Source organism: Hyaena hyaena, unplaced genomic scaffold (genome assembly GCF_003009895.1).
Source record: "Hyaena hyaena isolate Hyena2069 unplaced genomic scaffold, ASM300989v1 scaffold_359, whole genome shotgun sequence".
In the NCBI taxonomy this organism is placed as follows: domain Eukaryota; kingdom Metazoa; phylum Chordata; class Mammalia; order Carnivora; family Hyaenidae; genus Hyaena; species Hyaena hyaena.
Genome location: NW_024080994.1, coordinates 1,657,637 through 1,684,993, shown reverse-complemented (window position 1 = coordinate 1,684,993; position 27,357 = coordinate 1,657,637). Strand labels below are relative to the sequence as shown.

General features: G+C 34.6%; 1 protein-coding gene across 4 annotated transcripts in view; it reads right to left on the bottom strand.

The window, feature by feature from the left end:
- ATF2 (activating transcription factor 2) overlaps positions 1 to 27,357 on the bottom strand; it is an 82,328-nt gene that overhangs the window by 11,503 nt on the left and 43,468 nt on the right. For all 4 annotated transcript variants that reach the window (XM_039250129.1, XM_039250127.1, XM_039250130.1 and 1 more), the window contains 5 exons: positions 24,612 to 24,790; positions 23,794 to 23,908; positions 23,133 to 23,219; positions 8,738 to 8,887; positions 4,933 to 5,139 (listed from right to left, as the gene is read on the bottom strand). In XM_039250129.1, the coding sequence (XP_039106060.1) occupies positions 4,933 to 5,139; positions 8,738 to 8,887; positions 23,133 to 23,219; positions 23,794 to 23,908; positions 24,612 to 24,790 (738 nt within the window). The remainder of the gene's footprint in view (positions 1 to 4,932; positions 5,140 to 8,737; positions 8,888 to 23,132; positions 23,220 to 23,793; positions 23,909 to 24,611; positions 24,791 to 27,357) is intronic.

The window sequence follows — 27,357 nt, the reverse complement described above, 5'->3', positions numbered from 1 at the left end:
CTCCCTCTCTCTCTGACCCTCCCCTGCTCACGCTGTCTCTCTCTCTCTCTCTCCTAAGAAATAAACAAAACATTTAAAAAAAAAAATAAAAATAAAAAAAATAAAAGCAAAATCCACAGCAAAAACTCCCAAGTTCTATACACAGAGTAACTATTACGGAACTACGGTTTAAGTAAAGAATCTGCCTCTGTACACAAAGGAAACACGGTGAAATTGTAAACTGACGACAAAATTTCAAAATGAGTATAACTCATGAAAAGCAATGCCATGAAGAGGTAAAAACTCTTTCAAGACAATAAAGCCACAGATTACCTTTAAAATATAATATTTATAACCAACAGTAGCCAAGTTTTGGTCTAGATTACCATGTCTCTAATACAATTTCATGGAATTGCCTTTTTAGCAACAATTTTAGAAGGCTAAAATATTAAGTTCAGTGAGTGGGGCAAGAAGGCTGAATAATTAACATGTTCTTTAAAACCTAATATGTATTTGGTAAAATTATGAACAGTCACATCTCAACACTCTTTAAAATTTATTTATAATATATAAGTAACCATGGGTCGTTACTGCCCATATACTGATCAGCTCAGCCTGTATGTCACGTGAAGGATTATTAAGGAAATGTAGAATTGATGATGTTTTCACATAGAGTAGTGTTTAATTATTTGTCCGACATTCAATTTTCTTTACAAGTCATTCTGTTCTTCACAGTTATGGTTTTGCTGTTGGGAGACTGACATTTTTTTCTCCCTGAAGCTAGGCTAACTCTTTACATTCTGAAAATCTGAATCTGTCACTTTTTAGAACTGTTATTTGATAACTAAAAAGCAATGGATAAAGATCATGTAGCCGCTTGAAACAATAACTGAAGCATACTTTTTTCCCAAATCGTTCATGTTTCTCAACAGCCTTTTCACTACTGTTACATCCTGGTGCAGGTCATTCTTAAAATTCTACTTGTATTTAGGGATTCATTCCTATAGTAATTTAGTAATTTCTATGAGCTAGAATTAACCATTCTGTTTAATGTTTATTACTTTGACTGAGAGACAGAGTGTGAGTGGGGGACGCACAGAGAGAGGGAGACACTGGATCTGAAGCAGGTTCCAGGCTCAGCACAGAGCCTGATGCGGGGCTCAAACTTACGGACCGCGAGATCATGATCTGATGGTTTGTGAGATCAAGCCCTTCCTTACATTGGGCTGTGCTGTCAGGAATCCAGGAATCCCTGCTTGGGATTCTCTCTCCTCTCGCTCTGCCCTGCTCACATGTGCACTCTCTCAAAATAAATAACAACAAAAAAAGTGAACAATTCAGTGGCGTTCAGTACATTTACAATGTTGAACAGACACCTCTCCTAATCTGGTTATCAAACACTTCTATCACTCCAAAGTAAAACTCCTTACCCATTAACCAGTTTCTCCCGATTTCCTCCTTCCCATGTCACTGGTAACCACCAATCTGCATTTGTGTCTATGGATTTCTCTCCTCTAAATGAATGGAGTCATATGTGACTTTGTTTCTGGCTTCTTCTACTTAAACATAATGTTTTGAGGTTCATCCACATTCTATACATTCACTCCCTTTTATGGCTGAATATTCTGTGCGAATATAACATAACTGGTCCATTTATCCACTGATGGACATGACATTAGGGCTGTTTTCAGCGACTTTCTTTTTACTCCTAATAATATATTATAAATAATTTCCCAAGTTAATACATATATATAAACTTCATACTTAAGGATTTTAAAGAACATCCTTGATAACACATTTCAGCTATCTTCACATTCCAATATGTCTTTTTTTTTTTTTACAAATAGTTTATTGTCAAATTAGTTTCCTCCAATATGCATTTCTAAAACTAAGAACACTTTCTTATTTAACCATGAAGGCATCATCACTTAGTTTTTAATGATTAAAAATATGGATTTTACTTTTCTGTTCGTAATTTGAAGTATTAACTAACATCCTATTAAGCTGTAGCAGTTAATTTAGGAATTTCTTTAATTTGACTTCAATTTAAAAGATTCATGCTGTGAAAAAATAATGTTAACTTTTACCTAGGTGATAAATCCTGCCTTTATTCCTCCAATCAAGAAATTTCTACCCAGATTAGGAAAAATAAAATATATTTTACAAGAATGACATTCAATCATAGTTTGTATGGTGAAAGACACATGAGATGAAGATTATATACATTTATCTCAAATACTGAATTTTTCAAGGTTTTCTGATCTAACAAAAAGCACTGTTGCTACTAATAATGGTGACCAGTGCTGCAATACAATTAAGGAAAATAGCAGTATTTCATTAAAGCTGTTAGTACTACTATAACTTGGGTCAAAGCAGAAAACTGGAGCAATCTAATGTCCAAGAATACCCTGTAGATACCATATATTTCTATACCACTTTAAAGTTTTCAAACATTTTTACTTCTTAAAAAGAATACTCCAAATTACAGAGGAAAATATTGATAAATTTAAGAGACAAACTTTATGAATTTAAAAATACTTGCATTCATTCTAATGCAACTGATTTACCCAAAAATCCTTCAGAAGAATTAGGGTCAACATGTATTATAGTCCCTAGTCTATGGGTAAGACAACGGAGGCTAACAAAGAATGAAATGCTTAATGTACAACTAAAAAATAGTCAAATCATTCATAAGAATTATTTTGTTAAGAAACAGATACATCTAAATCATTTTGTTAATGTAACATATTTAAAACTTTAAATTAGTTCCTATAATGTTTTATTTTATTTAAGAGGAAAAATTTTTTTCCTAAAAAGTTTTGAAAATAGTTTTAATATTTTTATTTTAGGGAGAATCTTTTTTTTAAAAATTTTAAAATGTTTTATTTATTTCTGAGAGAGAGAGACAGACAGACACCGTGAGCACGGGAGAGTAAGAGAGAGAGGGAGACACAGAATCTGAAGCAGGCTCCAGGCTCTGAGCTAGCTGTCAGCACAGAGCCCGACACGGGGCTCAAACTCAGAAACCATGAGATCATGACCTGGGCTGAAGTCGGACACTTAACTGACTGAGCCACCCAGGCGCCCCTTTTTTTTTTTAAAGTTTATTTATTCTGAGAGACAAAGCACGAGTGGGGAAGGGGCAGAAAGGAGAGAGAATCCCAAGCAGTGCAATCTCCGCATAAAGCCTGCCATGGATCCCACATTTTGTGAATTTATGACCTGAGCGCTGAAATCAAGAGTTAGCTGCTTAAGGGATAGAGCTGCCCAGGTGCCCCAAGAGAGAGGAAGAGGGAATGAATCTTAAGCAGGCTCCATGCTTAGCACAGAGGCCAATGCAGGGCTTGATCCTATGGCCCTGAGATCATGGCCTGAGTTAAAATCAAGAGCTGGATGCTCAACCGACTGAACGACCCAGGCACTCCTGAAAATAGTTCTTAAGAATTTATCAGATGATGATAATATATGTATATTAAGATAACCTAGTATGTATTTAAAGTCTCTGTGATGTGGTAAATGTTTAAACTTTTTCTAAATTGTTAAAACAAAATGGCTAAGAATAAATTTTTCAAGACAAATTTATTTGTGCTAGAGCTCATGCATCAATATCCAAAGCACAATACAGAATTTTTTTTTTTTTTGGCCTTAGCATCTTCCTTTATTTTATTTATTTATTTATTTATTTTTTTTACAAATAGTTTATTGTCAAATTAGTTTCCACTCACAATACAGAATTTTAAAACATGACTGCTTCACATATGAAAAATTTTTTATAAAATTTACATTAGGTTAAATGCTCTTATGTTAAAAGCTTTCTCCTAAAGACTGAAACAGACATCAACACTGGTGACATCTTTAAAGATAGATTTAACAAAAGAACAAGTCTCATCATCAATTATGATTTACAGGAAGATTCATTTTTAACTGGGAAAGGATGACTCAAAAGACTGACCAGTAACCAGTACAATTCACTGACATCAATTTTCTAGTTGAGGCTCATCATTTTCCTGGAGAATATTCACAACATTAAAACAAAAACAAAAGGAAGAAAGAAAAAAAGCAAAATGAAGGAAACAGACTTGGTGCTGACACCATCGCTGTACATCTTACCAAAGACTGAACAGGAAGGAGCTTTAAAACCTTTATATCCAATGAGGTTCCTAAGAAACCTGTCTGAGGCGCACCGGCAGGTAGAAATGATTTCTACTGCCACTGGCCAAAATGTACCTGTTCTGTGGATAATCAGAGCCCTTCAGTTTCCAAGGCTGTCCAATCTGACACCTTTTCTGAGCACTATATTCACTCTAAATAAAACAAAATTTATAGGGGCGCCTGGCTGGCTTAGTCGGTTAAGCGTCCGACTTTCGCTGAGGTCATGATCTCGCAGTTCGTGGGTTTGAGCCCCGCGTCGGGCTCTGTGCTGACTGCCAGCTCAGAGCCTGGAGCCTATTTCAGAGTCTGTATCTCCCTCTCTCTCTGACCCTCCCCTGCTCACGCTGTCTCTCTCTCCTAGAAATAAATTAAAAAAAAAAAAATTATAATTCAAAGAACAAAAGAACTTAACAACAAAATGCTACTAAAGCAACTTTACAGTTGTGATAGAAACCAAAAAATGAGAGATTTCATGAAATACCCAGTGATATTTAAAATTTTAAGACTCTTTGTTTGAACTTTATACCACAACTTTATAAAGTTTAAGTAAGATAGTTTTGGTACTTTTGTATTACACGAGTGAAAACATATTTAACATTTCTTCATTGTGTCAGTGTTGAAAGTGTTGTATCACTTCATCTCAGTATTCACATAGGTTTATAAAACTATGCTTTAACTACAGGTTCCATACATACCCAATACTGTGTGCTAAAATGTCTGGATGGCTAACTGGAAAGAACAGGGAAGAGCTAAGTTCACATTTACTAAAAATAAGACAACATTTACATATATGCTCCATACCTGCAGTTGACCATTTAATGAACTCAAGTCTTCTGCTTTCTTCTCTAAAGACTGAACCCAGACTTTCCTTTTTTGTCGGCATCTTGATGCTGCTGCTCTATTTCGCTCTAGAAATTTCCTCCTTTTTTCATCAGGATCTTCATTAGCTGCTCTTCTTCGACGACCACTTGTATTTTGGGTCTGTGGAGTTGTGTGAGCTGGAGAAGCCTATAATAAGTACAAATGAAAGCTTTTTATGTTTGTATCTAGTGAGTGACAATATAGGCAGTAAAAGGTTGCTACTATGTTTTTTAAGTCTCATTGTAGATTATCAATATTTAGGGGTGACATGAAAATTGCCCTGAGGTTTAACAAATTCCTTGAAATAAGTAAGCCCTGCTATAATTATAATAAGATTCTTACTTTTTCACTATCATAGTGAATATATTTAAAGTATGTATAACATTTTCATTTATAAAGAAATAACATGAAAAATTTGAAAATTAGGCATCCGACTTCAGCTCAGGTCATGACCTCACAGCTCATGGGTTCGAGTCCCGCATCAGGCTCTGTGCTGACAGCTCGGAGCCTGGAGCCTGCTTCAGATTCTGTGTCTCCTTCTCTCTGTCCCTACCCCACTCACGTTCTGTCTGTCTCTCAAAAACAAAACAAAACAAAACAAAACCCTAGAAAAAAATTTTTAAAAAAAACACAACAAAACTGTGGTAAGAACACTTACGAGTGCTACCCTCTCGATGACCTTTAAAGTGTACAGTGCAGTGTTTAAAAAAAGAAAATGAACACATATAGGTCTTGTATTTAAACATTATATCATACAATCCTTTGAAGAACTGTAAAGTACTAAAATAAAACATTTAATTACTTAAACTCACTATGAAAAACCATTTTCTTGCTATTTTTGAAATAAAATTTTAAAATAAAAAATTTTACAGTTTTCTTTTAAAAATTGGTTTCTCTAAAATTGAGGAGTAAAAGTGCAGTAGAGCCCCCTTCTCAGTAGGGGATGTTCCAAGACTCCATGGATGCCTGAAGCCACGGACAGTAGTGAACCCAATACATACTATGTTTCTTCCTATGTCTATATACCTGTTACAAAATTTTATATATTAGATATAGCATGAGATAAAAAAATAAAATAGAACAATTATAACAATATACTATAATAAAAGTCATGTGAATGTGGTCTCTCTTGCTTTAAAATTTTTGTAGTATACTCACCCTTCTTGTGATGATAAGAGATAAAATGCCTATGTGATGATGTGAAGTAAGGTGGATGATAAAGACATCGCGGTATTGTGCTAGGCTGCTAATGAGCCTTCTAGCACTCTGTCAGAAGGAGGACCATCTTCTGGGCCATGGCTGACTGTGGGTAACTGAAAGCACGAAAGCTAAACCACAGGACGAGGGAACTACTGTATGTGCGTAGTTTGGTATACCTCACTTTTCTTAGTTTGTGAAATTTAGGGTCAGGTTCATGTGATTACTAATGCTCATCTTCCTGGTGGGCAGTATCCCATATGAGTTTAGATTTTAATTTTAACTAGGCTAATCTGTTAAGCAAGGGGAACCAGTTATTTAAGATCAGCCAGGGACAGAAATTTTCAGTCACAAGTCATAATGTCTAGTATCTGGGGCTATAGAACAATAAGTATATCCAAGCCTTTCTTAAATCCCAAAACTGTGCCATGGAACACCTGAATGTGGGAGACAGGAAACAGCACTTTGTGACTACAGGTACATGACCCGGAGAAGCCTGAGAACAATCTCTTTTCACCTATAATGAATTACATTCCAAAATGGTGTGAATAAATTTCTATCTTCTCCTCATCTACATAAGAAGCAAAAATCTTATATATAAGCTCAAGGTAAGCTCTGCAGGGAAATCACCAAACTACTTCTTGCTCGACAAACTCCAAAAACATGGGTTATCATTTAATTTCTTTTCCAAATAACTAGCATTAAAAATTATGAGGGTAATTTAATTTATACTGTATTTTAATTGTAATGAAGATTAAGTATTAAATTAGATCATTTCTTTTACGTACATAATTGCAAGTTAATCTTTTAGAAAAATATTTCTATGGCTGGTTTCAAGAATGGCAACCTTGAAATATTTTCTTTTCTTCATCCTCTTAACTTATTGATAATAGCAGGTTTTTTCTTTTACTCATTTGGCTGAATAGGAAAGAACAGTTTTTTAAAAAAATAACTCAGTTATTACAGCAAAAGCTAATCACAAGTATTATAAGCAGAAACTAATACAGAGTTATATGTGTACATTTTTACAACTCACAATTTAAGGCCACTTAAAAGCATATATTCTTCCTTCTCTCCCTTCTTTCACTGATTCATTCATTTCACATCATTAAAAAGAACAGAGGAACTATCCTTGAAACTAGAGATACAATAGTAAACAAACAAAGTCCTGCCTTCATGAAGCTTTCATCCAAAACAATATAAAGATACAAACAAAAATTAGATCCAGGGAAACAGCAGTTATTATAAGAAAGTAAATTATATATTCATTTAAGTAAACTTTAAAGACTTAAAAACCACACAGAGCCTGCAGATGACACAAAAAAATAGCCATGGGTGGATGTGGCCAATGAGTCAGTTTGCTAACGTCTCAGTTATGACATTAAAACACACCCACTTACTTACCTTCTCTCTTGGGCCCTATGTTGTTTAGTGGATGACTATCACAACTACACTCCACTTTAAGTTTTATGAAGAAAAATACAGTTATCTAAAAACTTACGTTTATGAGGCAGTCTAAAACTTGCCATTTATCTGTTTAATTGCAAAGTTTGGTTTTTAATGCTAATACTGTTTACCTCTTAAAAGTTCTAAATAGAGTTCTGAAACATAGAACAGAAATACAGTTACCCTTCCATGTAGAAATGCACTATAGACATAACAGACATATCAATCATTTAAGAGGCAGTCACAAACCAGAGATAAATGAAAAGGACCTCTAGTATAAACAGTTTCCATAAAGTATATATATCTGCTTCTTTGGTAACATTTCTCAAATTTTAATTCGAGAATCATTTGATTCAGGTGCTTGGGTGGCTCAGTCGGTAAAGTGTCTGACTTTGGCTCAGGTCATGATCTCACATGGTTCATGAACTTAACCCCTAACATTGGGTTCTCTGCTCTCAGCAAGGAGCCTGCTTTAGATCCTTGGTCCCCCTTCTCTCTCTGCCCCTCTCCAGCTTGCACTCTCTCTCAAAAATAAACAGAAACATTAAAAAAAAAAAAAAAAGTCATTTGATATACGTTAGTAATTTCATAAATACAATCAGCAAAAAATGATTTAAAAAGTGTCAGTGGAGATTTGTGCCATGTCAGACCAACCTACATAGACAACCAAAGAAGCTTTTACAGGGTGTTCTGAGCAGTAACAACTGCTCGACTACTTTAATTTATTTAGTTTTGGGTGTCAATACTTTTCGAGAGAGAGCATGGGTACAGAGGAGGGGCACAGAGAGGAGAAAGAGAAGGAGAGAGAGAATCTTAAGCAGGCTTCACATTCACTGTGAAGCCTGATGCAGGGCTAGATCTCACAGCTACCAGGTCATGACGTGAACTGAAATCGAGGTGGACACTTAAATGACTGAGCCACCCAGGCGCCCCTGGGTGTCAATACTTTTACACTAAACTACCTTTCCCTAATGTTTTTGGTGCCATTTTGAAATATGACCAGAAATAATTTTTTCAAAGCATATAAAATAGTCATTTAAGTTATACTGTATTTGTTTGTTAAAGGATAACAGAGTGGGAATTATAAAAACAACACACATACCGGAGTTTCTGTAGTGGATGTGGCTGGCTGTTGCAATGACTGTGGTCGCGATTCCTCTGACTGAGTTCTAACCAATCCACTACCATGACCTTTGACAGTATCACCATTGGTAACGGGAGGATGTTGCTGGGTCAAAGCAGCTTTTAATCTCTGAAATGCAGACACCAATTTTAAAAAAAGCTCCCTCCTTTCCATTTAAGTCCAACTCTCAAAGTACTCTTTGGTTAACCAAAAAGAAGTATTTGTTAAGGGATGCATGAATACATTTGGTTAAAATTAATTTTATTACAAATAGTAAGACAAACACTTTGGAAAGCTTTCCTGAGTCTTTTAGTCTAGTACTATTAGAGGATTTTATACTTTGCTGTTCCTAATCAATTTTGAGGAAGGAGTGAAAAAACCACTGTTGACTGGAAAGAACTAGTTCCATTCAACTAAAATTAATAACGCAAGCCAATTATGTATACTGTCACCTATTTTCTTGCCCTTCTTTCCTGTAGCTCCATCTTTTTAGGCTCTAACTAGATTGTGAAACCTAAATCTCTTCCAAATTTGGGCCCGATTTGGACAATTGGGCTTATTCAGGCAATGACCTGATACTGCATTTTTTTTAGGCTGCTATACTGACTGTCAGACTGAACCTCCTCCTAGAACCTACAGCTGGGTTTGCCTCCCTTAGGTCTTCCCGGTCTCCAATAAGAAGGTTTAGTTTGAAGTCTATCCCCTCTACTATGTTCCATTTGGCATTTCACTGAATTGCACCTGACCCACTGTCGGAGTATGAACAATCTAGTGTCAGAGGAAGGCCTTAGACACTTAGGGCTACCTCTTAATAAAGATACAATCTGCATAAAGCTTATTATTCTATCAGCTAAAGTGTATCGTATGTGAATATCTTTGTTCCTCAAACAGTAAGCTCTTTCAAGAGCAGAGAATTGACTTACATTTCTTTGCATCCCTTGTAAGCAACTGGTACACTGATCTGCTATGTGAATGAACGACAAATGTATGTTAACTGAGAGAAACTGGATTCTTTGGCAAAAATGGTACAAGTGATATCTGGAGTAGTTTTATAGTTAAACTCTGTAAATATGAAATAATTAGCACAAGAGAATCATACCATAATATCTTAGCAATGAAAGACACCTGAGAGACCTGGGATGATTATTGTTGATACTGTTCTTAGTAACAGCTGTAGTCCTTAGGCCCAAAATAGAGTTTCATTCCAAAATCTAACACAGAGATATGTCCATTTTTCTATGATCCACACTCAGATGCATATTTGAGGGGGTAAAGAGGCTACAAAATTGATATGAGAAATGTGTTGTAGTCTATCCAGTGCTTCCCAGACTTCCCAGAAGTCATAACTGCCTGGGTGCTAAAACCAGATTTGTACCCACCTTTCTCTCTCCCTTCTTTGCAGATAGCAGAGAGGAGTGGGAAAGAGAGAAGAGCTTCTGAAAAGTGCCCAGGCAATTCGAGGACAACCACTTTCATTCATTTACTTCAACTAACAGCAATTTAGCAAACTGTACAACTATCCCAAAATTAGTAGTTTGTTTTCATCTATGCATATCTATGATGCCATCTACAATTGATCCAGACCCCTTAAAAACTGAAGCATATATGAAAAGGTCCACCAAAATTTCCCTTGATGCAATAATTACACCTAGACAAGTGTTACTGGACATTTTACTGCTAATCACTGTAGATTCTGGGTATGACTTTAAGAATAAGTCGATAGTTAAAAATAAAAGTTTATTGGGGTAGAAGTTACATATAGTAAAATGAAGTCATTTTTTGTGCACAGTCCTATGAGTTTTAACAAGCACATACAGTCCTACCACCACCCCCTACCGTCAGAAAATACAGAACTACTATCCCCCCAAATTCCCTCATGCTTCATTCCTGTCACTCTCTCTTCCCATCCCCAGCCCTTAGAAACCATTAATCTGTTTTCTGATCCCCAAAGTTTTGCCTTTCCCAGAAAGTCATATAAATGGACTTCTACAGTGTTCTAGCCTTTTGAATCTGGCATCTTTTAACATAATGTACTTGATATCCATCCATGTTATCAGTACTTTTTCAGTGAGTTTCTAATAGGACAGTGCCCCCATTTTACATATTAGGAAACCAGAGATCATTTGCCCAAGGTCTTATTAGTAGCTAAGACACATGAAATTGAGACACTCGCAACTGAGGAGATAATATGGAAGTGGATGGATTAAACTACATAAAATGAGGTAAGTGATCAAAGGCTCCAAGCAGTAGGACTACTGAGGCTACATGGTAAAGAACTCAAAGTAGAAAGATAGGAGTTTGAACTATAGGTCAATATAAATAGGAGGAGGAAAATCTGGGAAGGTGGTCAGTATGCATAATTAAATCTTTTAAAAACAGAATTTTACACATCAAAATAAAATAAACAGGAACCAGTCTATAGTGTTAAGTTAGGGCTTTCATTTCTGGATATAAAATGTGCATAAATCTAGATAGTGGCTGAGGTGTGAAGCTTGGTAAATTATGTGTTGGTAAAACATTTTTAAGTCCTTAGGTAGAAAACATCATAGAATTGAAGAGCATTTAAAGTTTTATAGTGAAGAGCTTAACTCTTAGAATTAATGAAATACAGTAACTGCACATAGGGGAGTCTGAAGTACATAAACATCACTCTCTTGAATAATCTTTAGTAGGGCAAGTTACTACCTTATAGAGCACTTAGAGGCGGCATCACTATCCATTCATTATCCTCTCTTGACTGCCCTAGTGTATACAGTACTCACCCAGTGAGGAAATTCTAATGTTTGCTCCATGCTGTTACACTGATTACAACGGTAGAAAGTGTGCCACTGGGTACAAAAACTTAAGAAAAAGATTTTCAAGGGTTAATTAACACTGCTCTGAACTGCATGTATGTATATGTGTGTGTGTGTGTATATATGTATATATAATGTATGTATGTATATATAATATATATAAACAGCAATAAAAATCTATCTGTGCTAAAAATATTAGAATGGGTTAGGTAAAAAAAAAAGTTGTCACTGAACAGAATTCATAAAAATTTTATAATTAATATAAGGATATCTATAATCCACTTATATATATATTTGTTAGAGACATCTTAAATAACAACAAATAGTTTGGTTCAAAAATATTTATCTTAAAATAGAATTCTGGAACTAGCTGATATAGAATGGTAATTAGTCCATTCACCATCTTACAGACAAAGGCCCAAAGAGTGAAGTTACTTCCAGAATCACAGAGTAGGTTAGAAGCAGAGTGAGGACCAGAAATTCTGTCTGTTGACTTCTAATGCATTGAACGTATTTTAAACAGAAGTTTTGCCAAACTAGAGCTTTTGCCTAATCTTAAGTACTTGAGATATATCAGCAATCAAGAAGAGTATCAGACATTGGTCAGCCCATTTCTCTTAATACAGAAATTTAATAATAAAAAGATTGAGTACTCAGAGAAATTCAGTTAGATCCATAAGATCTGTATTCTCCAACAAGTCCAATTAAAATAAAGCTTGAGCATAATTTTAATTTTAAACTAGAGGCACTGTTTGAAAGAAAACTAAAATATCTTTATTACTATATTTTTAAGCAGACTAGTGTTTTAATATTAGGAATTAATTTTTAGCAATGTAAAATTCAACTCCTATATTGAAACTTTTTTTCTTAGATATAAACTGTGTCAATTAAAAGGATGACTGGTTTGTTGTGCTGGCCAATGCATCTTACTCATTTTAAGAGGTAATCTGCTAAAAATAATTTGCTATTCAAATTCTGTTATATTTCAGATTCCTGAAAACAAATTTTATCACATCTGTCAGAATTTAGTAAGAGCAAACTACTCCATCATAGTTCAAAGAAAAACATAATGTTCTCTAGAAACAATTTATGAAGAAGTCAGATCCATATTTCATATGTGCCACAAAAGCTCATCAGAGTAATAACCCTCCTTCTCCTGGGTGTTATCCTACCATCTGCTGCTCTATTACTTATCTTTATTTTGCAACTAATTAACAGCATAATCTTCTAAATTCAGCAAGTTAATTATCATTATTGTGGTCTTTGCAGCATCATCAGTCCTCATGAAGTCTTGTCTCCCCACCCCCAGAGAACATATGAAAATGAAGTAGGCTGGGAGAGAGTCTGTTTCTTTGGAGTGGGCTCATTAGGTGTTTGCTGATTAGCTTGGCATGCAGAGGCAGGTCAGAAGAATTCTGCTGAACATGAGCTTCCATGTGGGGCCCAACTAAGTCAATGTAGGGTTCTGAACATTTGCCAAGATGCCCTCTGTCAGCTCTCGGTAGAAACCCCCTGCAGAAAACCTACTGGCTTCCCACTGTGTGCAAAGTTATTTCTCAGTGTGTCACACAAGACTTTGAGGAAGGATTGTGGAGAATGCTACCTAAATACTTTAGTAAGTCTTCTTAACAAAGCTCCTAGACAATTAACATTTTCTTATTCAGACAAGTTACCTTTTGATTACAAATATTATGTAAGAAAGTTGTTTTAGTAGAATAACACAGATAGCAAATATCTATGGTTTACATGCTTAATGACAAAACTCGTAAATCTAAATTTGGGGAGGTCCACCGCAATTCTATGGAAGACCGTAGATCCTAGGAATTTTTCTATAATATTAAAAAATACTAGATAATCTTGTTATTTGTGGACCCCACTTACACTTCTTTTTCTTACCACATTCTTACTTTCCCAAAGACTTAACATTCTAATCACCAAAAAAAACCTTGCTCTGAAGAAATTTCTTTAGCAAAAAAAGGATCCTATTTCAATATTTATAGTAGGCACAAACAATATATATTTGTCTTCCTATTAAGCACCAGGTATCTGAAAATCAGGGTCCCAACAAAAGCATCCTTGGCTATCTTCAGATACAAGTTTTCTCTTCAGCTGTAGTGCGCTAGTCATTCTTATGTGTTCAAATGCCATTTCTCCTAATTATATTTTTAATGTATCTTCCACTGTGCTTTAAAAATGTTAACTCTAGTATAGTTAATATACAGTATTCATTTCAGGTGTACAATATAGTGATTCAACAATTCCATATATTGGGATGCCTGGGTGGCTCAGTTGGTTAAGCATCGGACTTTGGCTCAGGTCATGATCTCATGGTTCATGGGTTTGAATCTCGCATCAGGCTCTGTGCTGATAGCTAAGAGCTTGGAACCTGCTTTGGATTCTATGTCTCCCTCTCTCTGCCCCTCCCCGCTCACACTGTTTCTCTAAGTAAATAAACATTAAAAAAAAAAAAATTCCTTGTATTACTCAGTGCTTATCTAGATAAGTGTACTCTTAAATCCCCTTTACCTATTTCACCCATCCTCCGTGCACCCCCAACTTCCCTGTGGTAAACATCTGTTCTCTATAGTCAGAGTCTGTTTTTGGTTTGTATTTTCTACTTCTTAAATTCCACATATGAATGAAATCATACAGTATTTGTCTTTCTCTGGCTCATATCACTTAACATTATACTCTCCAGATCCTTCATGCTATTGAAAATAGCAAGATTTCATTCTTTTTTATAGCTAGTAACATTCCATTGTCTATATACACCTCTTCTTTATTCATCTATTGATGGACACTTAGGCTGCTTCCATAATTTGGCTATTGTAACAATAATGCTGCAATAAACACAGGAGTGCATATATCCCTTTGGATTAGGGTTTTTGTAATTTTTGGGAAAATAGCCAGTAGTGAGATTATTGGATCTTAGGGTAGTTCTATTTTTAACTTTTTAAAGTTTGTGTGTGTGTGTGTGTGTGTGTGTGAGAGAGAGAGAGAGAGAGAGAGAGAGAGAGAGAGAGAGAGAGAGAGAGGAGGAGAGGGAGAGAGAACACGCACAAGTGGGAGAGGGGCAGAGAGAAAGAGAGACAGAATCCCATCCATGCCATTAGTGCAGAGCTTGATGCGGGGTTTGAACTCACGAACCATGAGATCATGACCTGAGACAAGATCAAGAGTCGGACAGTTAACCAACTGAACCACCCAGGCACCCCTTTAATTTTTTGAGGAACCACCATACTGTCTTCCGTAGTGGCTGCACCAGTTTGCATTCCAGCCAACAGTGCATGAGGCTTCCCTTTTCCCCACATCCTCAACAACTCTTGTTTTTGTGTTTTTGATTTTAGCCTTTCTGACAGGTGTGAGATGGTAGCTCACTGAAGTTTTGATGAGTTTCCCTGATGATGAGTGATATTGATCATCTTTTCATGTATCCGTCGGCCATCTGGATGTCTTCTTTCAAGAAACATCTGTTCATGTCTTCTGCCCATTTTTAACTGGATTATTTATGGTTGTAAGGTGTTGAGTTGTGTTAAATTCTTGATATATTTTAGATACTTACCCTTTATTGGGTGTATTATTTGCAAATATCTTCTCCCATTCAGTAGACTGTCTTTTTGTTTTGTTGATTGTTTCCTTTTCTGTGCAGAAGCTTTTAATTTTGATGTATTTCCAATAGTTTAATTTTGCTTTTGTTTCTCTTGCCTCAGGAGACCTATCTAGGAAGAGGTCATTATAGCCAATGTTAAGAGAACTCAGTGCCATGCTCCCTTCTGGATTTTTATGGTTTCAGGTCTCACAATAAGGTCCTTAATCCATTTTGAGTTTATTTTTGTATATGGTGTAAGAAAGTGGTCCAGTTTCAGTCTTTTGCACACAGCTGTCCAGTTTTCCCAACACTATTTGTTAAAGAGACTCTCCCAATACATATCTTTCCTCCTTTGTCAAAGACTAATTGACAATATAGTTGTGGGTTTCTTTCTGGCTCTCTATTCTGTTCCACTTGCCTATGTGCCTATTTCTGTACCAGTACCATACTGTTTTGATTACTACAGCTTTGTAAATAATTTGAAGCCAGGAATTGTGATACCTCCAGTTTTGTTCTTTTTCAAGATTGCTTTGGCTATTTGTGGTTCCATACAAACTTTAGGACTGTTTATTCTAGTTCTGTGAAAAATACTGTTGGTATTTTAATAGGGATTGAATTAAATTTGTATATTGCTTTGGGTAGTATAGACATTTTAACCATATTTGTTCTAATCCATGAGCATGGAATGTCTTTCTATTTCTTTGTATCATGTTCAATTTCTTTCATTACTGTTTTACAGGTTTCATAGTACAGGTATTTCAGCATTTTGGTTAAATTTATTCCTAGGTATTTTATTACTTTTTGTGTAATTATAAATGGGATTGTTTTCTTAATTTCCCTTTGTGCTGCTTCATTATTAGTGTACAGAAATGCAATGGATTTCTGTACATGGATTTTGTATCCTGTGAACTTACTGAATTTATTAATTAGTTCTAGTAGTTTTTTTTGGTGGAGTCTTCAGAGTCTTTTTTATATAGTATATAGCATCATGTCCTCTGCAAATACAAGTTTTACTTCTTTCATAAAATTTGGAGGACTTTTATTCCTTTGTCTTGTCTAACTGATGTGCTAGGACTTCCAGTACTACACTGAATAAAACTTGTCTTGTTCCTGACCTAAGGGAAAATGCTTTCAGTTTTTTACCATTATGATGTTAGCTGTGGGGTTTTCATATAAGGGCTCTATTATGTTAAAGTATGTTCCCTCTAAACCTGCTTTGTTGAGGGTTTTTATCATGAATGGATGTTGTACTTTGTTACATCTTTTTCTGAACCTATTCAAACAACCATATGGCTTTTATCCTTTCTCTTACTGATGTGATTATCATGTTGATTGATTTGTGAATATTAAGCCACCCTTGCATCCCTGAAATAAATCTCACTTGCTCCTGGTGAATGACTTTAATGCATTGTTGGATTTGGTTTGCTAATATTTTGTTGAGGATTTTTATGTCTATGATCTGTAGCTCTCTCTCTCTTTTTTTTGGTAGTGTGTTTACCTGGTTTTGGTATCAGGGCAATACTAGCTTTGAAGAACGAATTTGGAAGTTTTCCTTCCTCTTCTATTTTTTGGAAAAGTTTGAGAAGAATAGGTTTTAACTCTTTAAGTGTTTGGTAGAATTTACCTGTGAGTCTGTCTGGTCCTGGGCTTTTGTATTTGGGGAATTTTTTGATTACTGATTCAATTTCATTGCTGGTAATCAGTATGTTCAAATTTTGTTTCTTCCTGCTTCAGTCTTGGGAAGTTATAGGTTGCCCAGTTTGTTGACACATACTTTTTCATAATATTCTTACCCTTTGTATTCCTGTGGTGTTGGTTGTTGGTTTTCCTCTTTCATTTTTGATTTTGTTTGAGTCCCCACTCCCATTTTGGATGAGTCTGGCTATAGATTTATCAATTTTGTTGATATTTTCAAAGAATCAGCTCCTGATTTCATTCATCTATATTTTTAGTTTCTAGATAATTTATTTCTGCTCTGATTTTTACAATGTCCTTCCCTCTGATGGGTTTGGTTTTGTTTGTTCTTTTTCTAGTTCCTTTAGGTGTAAGATTAGGTTAATATTTGAGATTTTTCTTGCTTCTTGAGGTAGGCTTGTAATGTTATTAAGTTTTCCCTTAGAACTCCAAAGGGAGTTCTGCTTCCCAAAGATTTTGGACCACTGTGTTTTCATTTGTCTCCATGTATTTTTTTATTTCTTCTTTGTTGGCTGACTCATTGTTTAGTTGCATGTTATTTAACTTCCATGTATTTGAGTCCTTTCAGATTTTTTTTTTCCTGGTGACTGATTTCTAGTTTCATTGCACTGTGGTTAAAAAGATGCCATGGTATAATTTTCATCTTTCTGAATTTGTGAAGACTTATTTTGTGGTCTAATGTAAAATCTATTCTGGAGAATGCTTCATATGCACTTGAAAATAATGTATTTTGCTATTTTAGGATGGAATATTATAAATATATCTATTAAAACACTAGTCCAGGGGTGCCTGGGTGGCTCAGTCAGTTAAGCGTTCGACTTCAGCTCAGGTTATGATCTCACAGTTTGTGGGCTCAAGCCCCACGTCGGGCTCTGTGCTGACAGTTCAGAGCCTGGAGCCTGCTTTGGATTCTGTGTCTCATTCTCTCTCTACCCTTCCCCAGCTCATGCTCTCTGTCTCTCTCCCTCAAAAACACTAATCCAATGTATCACTCTAAGCCATGGTTTCCTAATTGATTTTTAGTTTAGATGAGCTATCCATCGATGTAAATAGAATGTTAAAGTTCCCTACAGTCGTTGCGTTACTGTTTTTGTATTTGGGTGCTCCCATTCTGGGTATACAAGTATTTACAATTGTTATGTCTTCCTGTTGGAGTCCCCTTAATGACTGTCCTTTTTCTTTTAAAGTCTATTTTGTGTGATATAACTATTGCTATCCTAGCTTTCTTTTCACATTCCTTTGCATGATAAATATTTCTGCATCCCCTCTTTTTCAATCTGCATGTATCCTTGGGTCTGCAGTGAGTCTCTTGTTGGCAGCATACACACTGGTCTAGGTTTTTTTTTTTATCCATTCCATCACCCTATATCTTTTGCTTGGAACATTTAGTCCATTTACATTCAGAGTATAAAAAATTTTTTTTTGTTTTATTTATTTTTGAGACAGAGAGAGAAAGAGCACGAGTGGGGAAGGGGCAGAGAGAGAGACAGACACAGAATCTGAAAAAGGCTCCAGGCTCTGAGGGGTCAGCACAGAACCCGATGCGGGGCTCAAACCCATGAACCGTGAGATCATGACCTGAGCCGAAGTCAGACACTTAACCGACTGAGCCACCCAGGCATCCCTACATTCAAATTATTGGTAAGTATGTATTTATCGGTATTCTGTCATTTGTTTTGTGATTGTTTTTTATACATCTTCCCTTGCTCTCTTCTCTCACCACAAGTTGGCTTTCTTTAGTGAGGTATTTGGATTCCTTTATCTATTTCTTTTTTTTGCATCCCTATTACTGGTTTTTGATTTGTGGTTACCATTAAGTTTGTATATAACATCTTCTGAACCACACACCATTTTAGCAGAACCAACCAGGGAGGATGTTTATGTATTTTCAAAGAGTTGAAAACAACAATAAAGCACAATCCAACTCTAGCATGAGGGAAGAAATTGTAAATTTTACTAGAGGGGTAGCAGACTGGCAAACAGAAATCATTTAATGTGTAACATGAATCAAAGGGATAGGAGCTGGGAATCACTCATCTGGAGAAACTGGATTTGGAGTCCTGTCACTGATGGAGAAGAGAATCACGTTCTGTGGTCATTTACCTGTCATTAAGAAACCTCTGGGCACGGGGGATACAAAACCAGTCTCAACTTTCTTTCAGTTGGGAGGATATAATCATTTCCTCATCTGGTAAGTCTTTTACCTTATTAAGCTCTGGTGGGGGGGGGGGGTGGGACAATGACTAAGAATCAATGACACTGACATTTTATTTCAAATTTAAAAATAATCTGTACCTATTTGGTATTTTATGTTCTAAAAGTAATTAAAATAACTTGCCACAGAGTAATAGGCTACCCTTGAATTTCAATTTAAAATGGTTAAAAGATCAATTCAGTCTTGTGATTTTAATTGGAAGAGCCAAGATAATCTTATAAGCCTCCCAATATTGGACTATTTAAGAAAACCAAGCCTCATATCTATAAGTTTAATTAAACTTAAAAAGTTATTATAGTACTTAGAGAAGTTTGTTAGACAATTGAGGTACCTATAGGGAAAACAGGATATATTAAGTTTAAAATGAACTTTAGCATGTTTAAGATTAATTATATTTGAAGACCTTTAAAAGCAATCATTATATAACTGGATTTGAAAATTGGCCTTAACAATTCAGGGAAGAACAAAGTTTCTGAATTTGTAACTTTAATAAACCTATTTTTTAAAAGCAGTCCCTGAATAATGGTTTTTATGCACAAAAGTTATCTTCAAAGGGGACCAAAACCAACCCACTGATACAATCCTGACTGTTGAAAAATACAATTAATGGCCTTAAAAGTGAGACTTTTTGCCTTTCTTGATGATTATCAGAACGGTTTGCAAGAAAAACTCAAGATTTAAGATCACATCTGCTGAATTTCTTAGTATCTAAGAAACGTTTGTTAAATACATGACAACAGATAGAAATTATTATTATTAAATGGGGCTGAGGCAAAACATACAAACATGAAACTACAAAAACCAAACTGTTTTCAAGTAATTTCCCAATGTTGGTAGATTGGTTTTGTATTTATACCAATATAGAAGTATAGCTGATGACAACATGCAAGCACTGAAAATTCTTAAATAGATAGTCAGTAGTGTTCATTTTATGTTACTAAGACAGGGAAAATGGACTAGCAATATTTCATAAAAATATGAAACCAATGACGAAATATGAAATTATTTCTGTACAACAAAACCCCCAATTAATCCGAATTCCCTCAGTACTCTAGGCAATTAGTATTTTGTTACTACCTGGATAGAAGGGCAATATCTAATTTTCACAAGTGAGTCAAACAAGTATGATATATTAAAAAATGGAAACAAAGGACAAATATACCAAAGGTGGTATGTTCTCAAACCAGAATGTAATTAAAATAGTAATCAATTAAGATAAAAAGAAAAGCTCCTAGTTCTTCAGAAATTATACAAAATACTTTTATAGAAGCTCAAAGAAATCACAAAGGAAATCAGAAGATTATGATAATGAAAATATAGCATATCAAAATTTGTGCAAAGACATTTATAGCTTGAAATGCCTTTATTGGAAAGGTAAAAAGGTTTAATCAATAATCCAAGCTTCTACTTTAAGCCAAAAAAACAGGCAAATTAAACCCAATTAACTAGGAGAAAGTATTAGAGATGAAAGTAGCAATCAATGCTAGCACAAATATATCATTAAGAAAAATAAAGGCAAGCTACCCACTAAGAAAAAATACTTACAAGACATACACTGAATACAAAATTTTTGTTACCTATCTAAAAACTTCCTATAACATAAAATAACCCAATTTAAGAAATCAGCAGAAGATTATCACCAAAGCATCTGGCAAAATCAGAAATTAAATTAAAACCATGAGATACTGCTACAAATTGCTAGAAATGTCTACAATGAAAATGAGACAAAACCAAATGCCAGCAAAAAATGTGGAGTCACTGGGAATTCCCATACTTTGTGAAAATGAAGAACTTTGGCAAATGGACTGGCAGTTTCTTACTAAGTTAAACGTATACCTACCTTCTTACTCAGCAATTCTACTCTTCAGTAGATAGGCCAAATGAAAATAAACATCCGCAAAAAGAGTTATACAAGGACGTGCACAGCATCTTTGTTCACAATGTTAAACACTGAAAACCATTCAAGTGTCCACCAACAAGAGAATGGATAAACTGCGGTATATTCACACAATGGACTCAGTAATAAGCAGCAGCAAACTGATACATTCAACACTGATAAATCTTGTGGCTGGACCCAGAATATATATGGGATTTATATTAAGTTCTAGAACTAACTGCTGGTGACAACAGTGGAAAGGCATACTGACTGGGAATGGAAATAAGCTTCCTGGGTAGATGTTCATGTTCCATATCATTACAACAGTGTGCATTACACTAATGCACTTATACATCAAAGTTAAAATTGGTTCATTTCAATGTATATAAATTTTAAATTGAGTAAGACCTATTAAAAAATAATTGAGTTGGGTAGGCAATGGTCTGAGGCATAGGTAAAACAAGAATGGCAGTTATAGTGCTAATAATTGAAGCTGGTGATGGGTATATGGGGGTTCATTATACTATACTGGTTACTTTGTAGATGTTTGAAATTTTCAATAATGAAAAGTTAGAAACCAAAAAAGGGAAATAGACTAATTTCTGAGTCTTTTTATTTAATTAAAACAAGACAATTTTACTTACTACTCCAATTAAAAGAGGCAATCACCTAAATATGGTTATTTTACATTAGCAAAATTCTAATAATAAATTTAGTTGGATTGTTAAAGTAGGGCAATCTATGACTCCCCATGCTATTTTTTGGGACTTCAATGATTATTTTGTATGTATAAATTTATTAATGTTACAGCTTTGACTTTTTTTTTTTTTAAATATACAAGCACACAACACCCTTATTCTTGTTAATTTTCTGGTGACCTAAAAGAAAAAGTTATTCAAGTAAGTATTAAATTTAACGGTTTCTACAAATATGGCCTATTTTTAGAGCCAAAAGTATTTCTTTGAATCTGATTTTGTTCCTTTTGAATGAATTTGTTAGGAAAAAAGTCCACTGAATATGTAAAAGTATTTTTAGATGCAGTGTAGAACAATAGATCTCGTTAACTGATTTCTCTATTCAGTTCTCACTAATTGAATTTTTCACTAGTATAGTGTAAAGTAGGAAGTGTAAAAAACATTCCCAATGAAGCTTTTTTTTTTACTATCAAGTGAAGATGCATCTTAGTATTTCCAAAGTTTTGAGTTAAACATGCTGTTAATGCAAAAAATTTCCGTCTTGGGTTTTCCTAAGTTCTCTAACCACAATCAATAACCAACTAATTTTTATACTCCTCAAACACTGTTCATTCAGATGGTGTGTTGTTTTACTGTTAATAATCTCAAATTGGCATGTGATAACGAACAATGGAGAACAGAGGTAAAAAACTTAGAGCTTTGCAATATATAATGGTTTTCATATGTAGAAATTTATATTGTTAGTATACTGCTAGCACAGAACTGATGCAAAATTATCTATTAATTTTCTAAGGATACATTCATTAACTGATGTTCACGATCAGTCCTGAAAATGTGTTAAGACGATGGAAGGGAGAATTACATGGATTAAAAAAAACAAAAAAATAAAAAGAACCCTTAGTTTTTTACCTAGGAATTTAGCACATTTATGGAATTTGGGGCTAAGAGAAACTCTAGGAATCAACATTTAATCTCTGAAAGAACAGTGAGTCTCCTCAAAATTAAAGTGGCTTGCTTAAGGGTAGTGAATAACAAGAGTCAGCATTAAAATTAAAACACATGTCTCCAAACTCTTATATACAGCTCATCCTTTAAACACCACCAATTTCTTAGTGTCAAAACAACTCAAAAATATGAATATTCTTTATATATTATGTGCAACATTTACTAACCTGTATGGCCTTCCAATGCTTACACCTAGTTTCAGTTGTAATATTCCTAGCCACCACAAGGAGGAGATTTTGTTTAAAAAGCCACAGCCCCAAACCAGACAAACCAAGGACAAGAACTACAACTTTACTCTCAAAGTCATCCATTTATTTTAAAGTACCACTAACTAGTCACTATACTAATGGAAACTCTTCCATATTATCTGGTTCTTTTGTAGGGTAATACATTCCAAAGCTTTATAAAATGTGATCTAAACTGTCCATTTGAGGCAGGCTTTAGTGGAAAAACTAATTTAAAACAGGCTCAAGAAATGTACAGAACAAGTAAAATTTTGCTTACCATTTTTGCTTCCGACTGCACTGGTTGAGGGGAGGAAGGACCTGGAATTCCTGGAACACTAGGCACCATGGTGACTGGTCGAACAAGCTATGTAAAATATATTTAAAAATAATTGCTAGAGCACATATTGAGATTTGGGCTGTATCTGTGCAATGACTATAAAAATCTGAGAGTTCAGAATCAGAAAACTGTAAACTCTTATTGATCTTCTTGTTTTATCTTTAAAGATTTTTCAATTTCCATAAAAGTATAGAAAGGGTCCTTATAAACAATTCCTATAATAAATGAAGTATCATACAGTTACTGGACATGTGTTCTAGTATACATATATTCCTAAGGAACAGAAATCCGTGTTAATAATTGAATTCTACAAGTCTAGTCAAACTGAAATAACGAAGGAATAACAAATTTCTTAATATTAAAAATACAAGGAAAAGAAAATTTTTGGAGGATGGAAAAACATTTTCCAACCAATTAATTATGTTTGTCTTGAATGGTATATATTGTCATAAATATCAATGAGTAAATACTATTATCATCCACTAGTATTTTGTTGGATTCAGTTTCATAAGCGAATCAAGTAGCCCTAAGTGTATTTTCTGATTATAAAGATCAGTTTCCTAAGAAAGATCAGTTTAAAGAGTCTAAATCTCAAACTTACTGGGACTGCAGCTGGAACATGCACATTAGAACTTGTAATTGATGCAGGAATAGCAACAGGCATGGTCTGTCCATTAGGAAGATGCAACAGAAGAGGAAATGGGCCAGGCACAGGACTAAGAAAAACAAAAGAAGAAAAATTAAAGATAAATCCTTACTGGCCACTTCTAACAATATAAGCATTATTTTTAATCCTATTATCATATCATTTAAAAATAAATTTTCTAACTACTGCAAAGCAAATTACAAAATTTTATTTTTAACTGCATTCTACATACATAATGTATATAGCAGTGTGGAAAAACAACAGGGAATAGGAGACAATCTCCAATACACTGAATGAGAAAAATTCTTATCAGAAGATCTTGAGGGGCACCTGGCTGGCTCAGTTTGTAGAACATTTAACTTTTGATAATGGGGCTGTAAGCTGAGCCCCATGTTGAGTATAGAGATTATTGACAATCTTTGAGGAAAAAAAAAACCTCTTGAGATATGTTTAAGAACTGAAAGAAATGTCATCTACTGGAGTAATTTTATATATTCTGTGTGAAATAGCATGAAAATTAGAGACCACCTTAAATTCACATTCAATGTTGATTTGTTTTTAAAATTAAGTTTTAGATACCCAATCTATTAGATAACAATTAGAAAAAAAAGATAGCCCTAGTACTTTTTCCAAAAATCAAAGCATGCAGAATATGATTAACACACACAACACAAACCTAAGGCCACAATTAGAATTACATGTCTTAGGAAAAATTGTGCCAAGAAAAATTTAATTCATAAACAGTTTAATGACTGGCCCAAATTATCACTTACACAATTGGCCTGTTGGAGGATGGTGCCTGCGTGATTACAGTACTTGAGGTTGGTGAAGGTACTGCTTGCTGAATAATTACACTGGAGTCAGAACTTGTAAGCAGCACATTGGGAACCTGTAATGATGCTGGACGAACGATAGCTGATGTGGGCTGTGCAGTTTGTGCCAAAGGTACCTCCTATTTAATGATGAAATAAAAAAGGGTGGGATTTAAAAATGTAAGTCAATTCATGAACATTAAGAATGAATAGACTATAACACATCCATAAAATAATGCCCTCCCCCAAAGTAACGTCTGAAGTTATTTAAAATTTTACAAGGAGCTAAAGTTACTAAAAAGAAAATTTTAGAAGTAGCTAAAAAGTTTCAAATGTAATGTTCGTATTTAGAAACACTGAATTTAGGATTTAGAAACACAAAAAAAAATTAATAAAAATAAAAACATCAGATTGGTGTTTTTTTCCATACTACTTGTTTTCTTATCAGTCTAGAAATAGGCTAGGTAACTTGGCTATGATTCCATGAAAATTTCTGAAAATCCAGGAGAGACTGCTTAGTCCTGTACTCTATCATTATACTGTAAAATGGGGAAACAGATCAAGGGAAACTGATACAAATTAGTAATGGGTGATATAATTTAGTAACAGAAATGGTTAAAAAATTTTAATACAAATGTTTGCTAATCTTAGGTAGTTACTACCAATAATTTCTCACTGTCAAAAGGTCAAGTAATATTGATATCCTGAATGTAAAATAAACAATTACTGGAGTGAAATCTTTGCAGGTTAAAGGAAAACACAGAATTTATAAGTTAGCCAGCGCCTTAAAGATGGTCTTTTTCCCAGTTTTACAGATTAGGAAGAGATTAAGAACTTTACCTAGAACTCCTTAACTAGTTTTGGGTAAAAATTGGGTCTACTGTGTTCTCTGAATTGGTCTTTATGCTGCCTCTTATGATCAAAATCCTATTAAGCTACATAGAAAGAAAAGATCAACTAGTACTACTGGAACTTCATTTATTCAATAAGTTTGAAAATTCATAGCATGCCCTCAAGGCCTAGTGGGAAGAAACAAACAATAAACAAGTAGAACAAGAAAATTTCAGATAGTAGTATGTTCGAGAATAATAGTACAACATTAATAAATCATGAAAGATTAACTCAGGGAAGGTTGGAGTTGGCTACCTTAGATAGCATAGTGATAGGTAAAGTGAACTTCTCTGCCAAACTGGTGCTGGATGAACAGATACTGAAAGGATAATAAGGGGAAAATTCTACTTAGAGAGAGGGAAGCAATACCAAAAGTAATGTCTTTAAGGTAGGAAAAAACTCAGAATATCAGGTTAACACACCAAATTGGCATGAGGTGAGGGTTGAATGGGTAGACCAGCTCAGCTCAATGAGACCTATGAAAGGAGTACTAGTTATCTTAAATGCAATGAGTAACCACTGAAGGATTTTAAACAGGAAAGTGATTATATACTTTTTTTAAAAAAAAGCCATCTATAGAATATGGGAGATCAAGTAGAAAGTCCAGTTAGAAAATAATTATTAATAATCCAAGTAAAAGATGACGATGGCTTGGGACTAACGTGATGACACGTCAGTGTCATCGAAGAGGATAAATTAAGAATATTTCAGAAGGTATGTCTGGTAAGATTTGCTATTGGTTTTGGTATGAAACAAAAGAAGAAATTAAGGATTCTTGACATGAGCAACTTGATGGGATGAAGAGAAAATTTACTGAGATAGGGAGAACTGGAAAAAAATCAAGAGCTCTGATTTATTAAGTTTTGATACATCTAAATAGACATAGAAAGATGTCTATCAGACATAGAAGAGGAAATGTCAAGACAGGAGTTAGAGATGAATATGGAAATCCAGGAGATATCTTGGTTGATACAAGTTTGAGAGTCATCAGCATGTAGACGGTTTTTAAAGTTATGGGTCAAGATGAAATCACTTAGGAAGAAAAGTGAAGAAGGCCCAAAATGGACTTTAACAACGTGGCAGGATTATGCCCTGCCCAGGAGGAGACTAATGACTGAGGCAGGAATGTAGGAAGAAGGGTTACCCCTGAAAGAGGCTGAAGTAGCAAAGAACAAGGAAAAACTGTTGAGTGTGAAGGGACTGGCATGATCTTTAGTAAAAAAGGTATTTATATCAAAGAGTTAACTGTATTTCCTGTAACTGTTATAATGTGAAAATCTTTATGTCCAAAAAAGAACAAGATAATTAAATACATTAAGATAATGATAAAATGCAACCATTAAAAATTATGATTTTGTAGGAATGCAAACTGGTATAGCCACTCTGGAAAACAGTATGGAGGCTCCTCAAAAAATTAAAAATTGAGCTACTCTATGACCCAGCAATTGTAGGTATTTATCCCAAGGATACAAAAATACTGATTGAAGGGGCATATGCCCCCCAACGTTTATAGCAGCACTATCACCAATAGCCAAATTATGGAAAGCATCCAAATGCCCACTCACTGACGAACAGATAAACAAGATGTGGTATATCTATAAAATAAAATTTAACTCAGCAATCAAAAAGAATGAAATCTTGCCATTTGCAACAGTGTGGATGGAACCATAATATATTATGTTAAGCAATATTAGTCAGAGAAAGATAAATATCATGATTTCACTCATATGTGGGATTTAAGAAACAAAACAGATGAATACAGGGGAAGGGAAGCAAATATCAGATAAAAACAGAGAGGGAGAAAAACCATAAAAAG